This window comes from Opisthorchis viverrini, assembly GCF_000715545.1.
Source record: "Opisthorchis viverrini unplaced genomic scaffold opera_v5_135, whole genome shotgun sequence".
NCBI classification, from domain to species: Eukaryota; Metazoa; Platyhelminthes; class Trematoda; order Opisthorchiida; family Opisthorchiidae; genus Opisthorchis; species Opisthorchis viverrini.
The window spans coordinates 565,778-572,432 of record NW_008751792.1 but is presented as its reverse complement, the minus strand read 5'-3'; the positions used below and the strand labels follow the sequence as shown (position 1 = coordinate 572,432).

Below are 6,655 nucleotides of genomic sequence, written 5' to 3'. Positions count from 1 at the left end.
CACTTGACCTGTGGGAATCACATCGCAACTATTGGAGTGGTTAGCACAAACATTCACACCAGTCGGTCGCACCTGTCGTGCATACAAGTCCTCTTGATACCAGGCAAAAAAACACTGAAAAGCGACCAACTTAGAGGCCTCTGGACTGCCTATCAAACCTCGGAACAGGTCACCAGTCGTCAAGCCGGTGCATTTGGGTCAGCGTATCCATCCAGAGGGCTTGGTTCTTCCGCGGAGCCCTCAGTTATTTTCAGAAGCCTTGTGAACTGGATGAAACCCAGGTTATTAGAAGCTTATAAGATCACGGCTCTGTGGGTAGAGTGAGGAGATATTGAGCTTTTCGTGGAGACTTCGTTCTGTAGGCGAAGCCGGTCCAAACGAGTAAAGCCGAGGCTTCGGGGGTATTGGGTGCTGATTAGACCACGTTGAATTACAAAATCCTCTCTGGAGCGTTAAACTAACATCTGCAGTGAATTTTTAAAAAGTCAACGCCAGATCAACTCACTTTTGGGGCTGAAGTGTTCCAACGTCGGCCATAGAAAAGAAACGGCTACCAAAATGGTTTCGACGTGTTAGACGCCAGCTTGTTCTCTGCGCGTTCGGTCACACACAAACGGCTGCAATCTTTTCGAAATCGGTTATCTCAAGCGAACCGAAGAATAATGCCTCAGTGAACCGTCGGGTTATACAGCTCGGTTAAAAGATCAACCACTGTATTTTGTCAATCAAGTCTTGATTGGAATCGCGTGAATTTTCATCCCACAATAAGACTGTAAGTGACTTCAAATGGTGTCTGTCCGCGCCGAGCTCTATGGATGGAATACAACGAAAGTAAGCATCAAACCAGGTAGATCTGTGTTTTCAGGGTGAAAAGGTTAGGGGAAATTTCCTTGACGGAAGTGCTTACTGCTCACTTTGCTAAAAGCACTTTGAGAGCCCAAAGCGACCCTCTTGGGGATCATCACGCCGGCTTAGCTCCCGAGTTTCCGTCAACTACATACTCACCAATTAGATAGCTGGATCGTTAGATTGCCTTCAGTGCGGAGCTGATGCATCTTGGAACCGCGCAAGAGGTACTTGTTACTTGTAAATTTCGAGTGATCTTTGGTTTCGTTCAGTTGTAGCACCCTTTCGGTGCCTAACTGCCATGCCACCTAAAGGTTGTTCAAGGGCTGAGACACTTCCAGGTTGCCCAAGCCCAGACAGAGGAAGTCGAGAGGCAGTGGTCGGGTTCGAACCACGGACCTCCCGGTCAGTAAACTCGCGCTCTAACAACTTGGACCATCTCGCACTTGCACTAATGATTTTGGCTAATGATTTTCGGAGAGTGTATTGAGCAGCCCAACTAGACTAGTATTCTGTTGGTGATTTTGATCTTTTGAAGGCATTTTGAAAGTGGATGAACTTCTAAAAGGACGCTGGCACTGCCAACCTGAACTTGGACATTTTCGAGAGAAGTCCCCCTCCCTTGGGGTGCTCCGAAATCCAGTGTCCGGAACCGCTAATCACTGGGTGGATTAAATGAATCCAAGAAATTGTTCTGCTTGGTACTGCCAAACAACTGGCAAACAAAGACAGCACTTGTTTCATTGAAGAAAGATATGCGGTGTATAAAGCACCGCAGATAAACGACAGCAAACAGCTTGAAAAAATGAGGAAAGCAATTTGAGACCTTACCAGTGGTATGATAACACAACGGACCCCTGTGGGCTGGTAAGAATGGAACCCGGGTTTCATCCGTGAGAAGAACCCACTTTCATACAAACTTTACTTTATGGTTTGGCGAAATGCCACCATAGTATTCTTAAGGGATCGGATGTTAGAAAAGGAAATCTATTTGGTTGGATGGGGACTTTCAGGTGGTGGTGTGTTGAACATACCGGTCCTTACGAAGCGGGCTTCTTGGGTATGTCATTAGTTGCATTTTGTTGAAGTAATTAGGAGGCAGAGCACGTTCTCAGGTGAGATTTTTCCACTCAAAGGCTCGACTGCTCGGAAAATTCCAGATTGTTCACGAGGTAGTTCACTATCGACTCCAATTGGATTTGTTCGTTCCCTTAACTCTGCCCTCGATTTCGATGTGCTTCAGATGTGGGTGTATCCGGCCCGACCGGAAAACAAAAATGCACTGATGCATCTGTCTGCTACCTTGAGATAAGAAAAACATTCCATTGGATGGATGACCTTGTCGATGATCTTCGACGGAGCGAGGTTGTTGTTAGAAGCGGCATGGATACCTCACCACACACTTGAAATATCATACAGCTATAACAACCTTTCGGTGATTAGCTGCCATGCCACCCGAAGTAAGAACGAGGGTTGTATGCTGCCCGGTTACTGAAGCCGAGACAGGAGAAGTCGCGAGACAGACGTCGGTCCCGAACCACGGACCTTCCTGTCAGTAAATTCGCGCTCTAACCACTGGGCCATCTCGCCCCCAAATGTCATGTAGGGTGGGTCCATTGCCCCATTTTTACGGCCGAGAGAGCAGCTCACGCTTCTATAGACCACTGACGGCATGCGTTTCACAGTTACTAACCAAGGGAAACTTTAAACTAGCGTTTATTCATCTGCTGCACATTGTTTGGACGATCCTTCTCCGGGAACAAGGAATAAATGATACTCAACTCTCCCAACAACGATTTCGTAGAGGAAAAGTAAAGCATTTATCATAGCGAGGTACGATCGGATGAATTCCAAGTAGAATCAATCAATCAATCAATCAATCAATCAATCAATCAATCAATCAATCAATCAATCAATCAATCAATCAATCAATCAATCAATCAATCAATCAATCAATCAATCAATCAATCAATCAATCAATCAATCAATCAATCAATCAATCAATCAATCAATCAATCAATCAATCAATCAATGCGAGGATGGCTTTGAGAACAACACAAATTAATCCGATGAACCAAACAACGATGAGCCGAATGATGTTTGACGATGAAACTGTTTGGATAGTGAACTGATGGACACAGTGCAGTAGTATCCACGCAAATAAACAACCTGGTGATTTCAAAAACACGTACTTCGTTTTAGGACGGGTCTCGGTGTGGGATAGTATGCGAAACATCCTAATCAGGTAGCGCTTCGTATTTCTGATGCATCTCCTTATACATACAAGTGTTTCTTTTGCAGTATCCATTGGTCTATTTTACCTGAAGTGAGGATAGGATGAGGAAAATGGAACCAATGCAACATTCCTAGGCATTAACTGGTGTAGGAATGTTGACTAATTATACATGTGCGCTTAAGCGTCATGGGTGTACAGCATCTGCAATCCCGGGAACAGTTGGGGGCTTAGAATTTAGCGTTTTTTCTGCCCTTTATCGGTGCAAAGTTTCGCTGACAAACCTCGGCCAACACACGTGTGCCGAATACAACTGTCATCATCAAAAGGTAGTTTGATGACTGTAAAAAGCAGTCGAATCCGCCTGAGAAGCAGATTTCCTCAGATTCTTCAGATTCCCCGAAGAACCGCTGCTGCGGAACCTGTAGATGTACAAATTAGGAGAGCTTCACTTCATTATGGTGCTTGCATTCGTTGCAGGGAAACAACCGCAGTAGCGTCACCAAAATTCACTGCTTCCCTGAAGAATTCAACTGAATATCTTCCACAGTATTTTTAATACAGGGAGAGAACACAACAGTCATGTTCTCGCCCATGTGGTTAGAGCGCAAATTTACTGACCGGAAGGTCCGTGGTTCAAACCCGACCTCTGCCTCTCGACTTTCCCTGTCTAGGCTTGGACAACCTGGCAGTATTCCAGCCCTCGTGCAACCTTCGTGTTGCATGGCAGTTGGGCACCGAAAGGGGGCTACGGTTGAACGTTTTTAAGTCACATTAAGGTTTCGAAAAGGCTCTACGGTGGCGTTGCTCGAATGGCCATCCATCATCGGTTGCACTGTTTTACCAGCCAAGATGTTAAGTGCACTGCTTGAGTGCCATTCAATGGCCTATACACATTCTATCCTTCCGCGATAGTATGCACCGATGCTTTTAGGCCACGGGTGAACCCATTTTGTTCTGGGAAAACACAAATAATGGGCGACAGTTAAAACGAAAGAAAACATGCTGTGTAAATCAGTACATCATATATTTTATTCCAGGACCACCCGGTAGAAAGAATCAAGTGGTGTGCCGTTAATCTTCCAAAACCGGACTGGAACAAAAACGATTCATAAAGCAAGTGGTTTCCTGCTGGTTTAGAATTTGTTGTTTTGGCAATAAAAGGGCTTTTTCGCCGTGTTTCAGCGAGAGGATAAATTTTCAATTGTTACCACTAAAACTTTGCCTCGTTATAAATCCTTGCAGTTTCATGCGAAAGCAGATATTCCTCCTGTCAGGAATTGGATATGTTTCTGCGCTGTGAATGTGTCCGACTAAAGCACGGTTTAAGGTCGCTTAAAGAACAAACGAAGATTAAGATAAAGAAGGCTAATCATTCAGCCGTAACACCCTTTCGATGCATAGCTGTCATGCCACCCAAAGGAAGCACAAGTGCTGGCATACTGTCAGGTTACCCAAGTCTAGACAGAGGAAGTCAAGAGGCAGAGGTCGGATTCGAACCACGGGTTTTCCGGTCAGTAAATTTACACTCTAGCCACTTGAGCCATCTCGCCCCCCATAAAGATTCATCATAGCGAAGCCATCCGTGATGATTCACGTCAATCCAGCTTACCGTAGTGGACGCTGTTTAACCGTTTACACAAAATGAACGGATCCCATAAAGTGCACCTATATCGTCTCTTACAAGACTGTTCAACCAGCTAGAATAAGCCCCTACTTAGGGATGATGTAAGGCATAGAGATGAGCCATGTACTCTCAAGGGTATCGCTACTCTGTCCCTATTCTGAACTGTAGGGATAGGTACCAGAGTAGCACCAGAGTAAATAACAACTAAACGTGTGTCTCCCCAAGAGGGGCAAAAGAATTTCGGTAACCTTGCGAACAGTCTGTTTTGTCAAGCCAAAATGACTGTTGTCTCCCATATGCGTACAGATCGCCGGTTAGTTGGTCGGATAGTGAGTGTGCTCAGGTCACCATCTGGCATGTCTGTAGTACTCATGATGTGTGAAGATGAACGATATGTGACGCCGTTACCCGCTGGATCCCTTAAAACCATATTCCATCCCAATCTCTCGTTCATAATTGTCCTTTTCAGTTGAAAGTGCTGCTCTAAGCCATCTCATGTTTCAGTTGCTATGATATAGCAACACAACGAGTAGGTGTAACACAGTACCCATAAGCTTGATTAAAACTCATTGAAACATCACGACTGGTTTTACACTTATTGGGGCTCATCAGGTAGACACAGTCCCCCGTTAACCTCAGGTTCTACTAGTGTAACGGTGATACTACTGATCGGGAGGCACGCGAGTAGTATGTGTTGTTCGTAGAATTTCACTTTGGGTCGACTGAAAAATGGAATTCTGTTGCGGAATTCGTGAGACCACTGTGAAACATTTGCTTAGATTTGACCAACGAATGGGAAGACTCGTTCGGGAGAAGACCTGTGTCCAGTTTTTGGAACTAAGATGCAGATTAGTGTTTTGCTTCCCTGTTCAATGGTCTGTAACCGGTCAGTTGGCATTTCCGAATGAATAACTCCACAGCAAGAGCCTTCTTCCTTTCACTAGAACCTGAAACGAGTGAAATGCACATAGTTGCACATCAGTTTGTTTTTTACGGGACATTCACTTGGAATCCGGCTGAATCACGCGTTTATGAGGCTTTTTTAAGCAACTGAATGTGCTGCACCAGGCCGCCTCATGTTTCAGTCGCTACGATATTCGAGATATCGCGACGCATGTAGATACGCAATACACTACTCATAAGGTTGCTGAAAATTCTTCGACAGCCCATGACCGATGTCGTCCTTCTTGGGGCGATCCCCAAGTTTTCGTCGAAAGTAGGTTCCAAATTAGATCAAATCGGACAACATTTGCAATCAGAGCGTTACAAACAAATGATTCTGCGGGATTCTGTTAAGTCTTCCGTAAAAATATAATTCTTATGCCAGTGAAAGTATTTTGCGAACTCCTTCCAATTGAGTAGAACGTAATGTTGACGAAAGAAGGGCGAAATCGGTCATCTGCTGTCGTGGTCATTGTACTGCGCCCGGACAGCGATGTCTCGGATTTCGTATCAACAGAAATATAAGGCGGCCTGAAGAATCATATTCAATCGAGGGGTACCATCATAAACGATAGGTTTATCTGAATACTGCCAAGTGTCCCGACAATACCAAATTCCAAGACGGGATTCAGGTAGAACGTTCGGTTGACGAAAACTTGGTGGTTTTGATGAGCCCCAAGAAGGACAAAACCGGATATCTTGTTTGCGGTTTTAGTCAAGTAACGTGTTACGTAAAAGGTTGCTTATGTTTCAGTTAGCATGATATTCGGAAAGTGAGGTGACTTGCGTGCAGCCTGTCCAATTGAAGAATATCCTAAACGAAAAGTTTATCTGAGACTTCCGTTTCCAACAAGCCTCTTTTACAAATCCCCTAAGGACGAAGTCATATAAGAAGAAGTTTACGGTATTACTGCACTCATCATCATCATCATCATCATCATCATCATCATCATCATCATCATCATCATCATCATCATCATCATCATCCTCATCATCATCGACAGCAT

At 44.7% G+C, this 6,655-nt stretch overlaps 1 protein-coding gene across 1 annotated transcript in view; it reads right to left on the bottom strand.

Annotated features, from left to right (window-relative positions):
- Positions 1-4,553: 4,553 nt before the first annotated feature.
- T265_06526 (hypothetical protein) overlaps positions 4,554-6,655 on the bottom strand; it is a gene marked incomplete at both ends in the record, with an annotated part of 4,453 nt that continues 2,351 nt past the window's right edge. The window contains one exon of the mRNA XM_009171809.1: positions 4,554-4,702. Within this exon, the coding sequence (XP_009170073.1) occupies positions 4,554-4,702 (149 nt within the window). The remainder of the gene's footprint in view (positions 4,703-6,655) is intronic.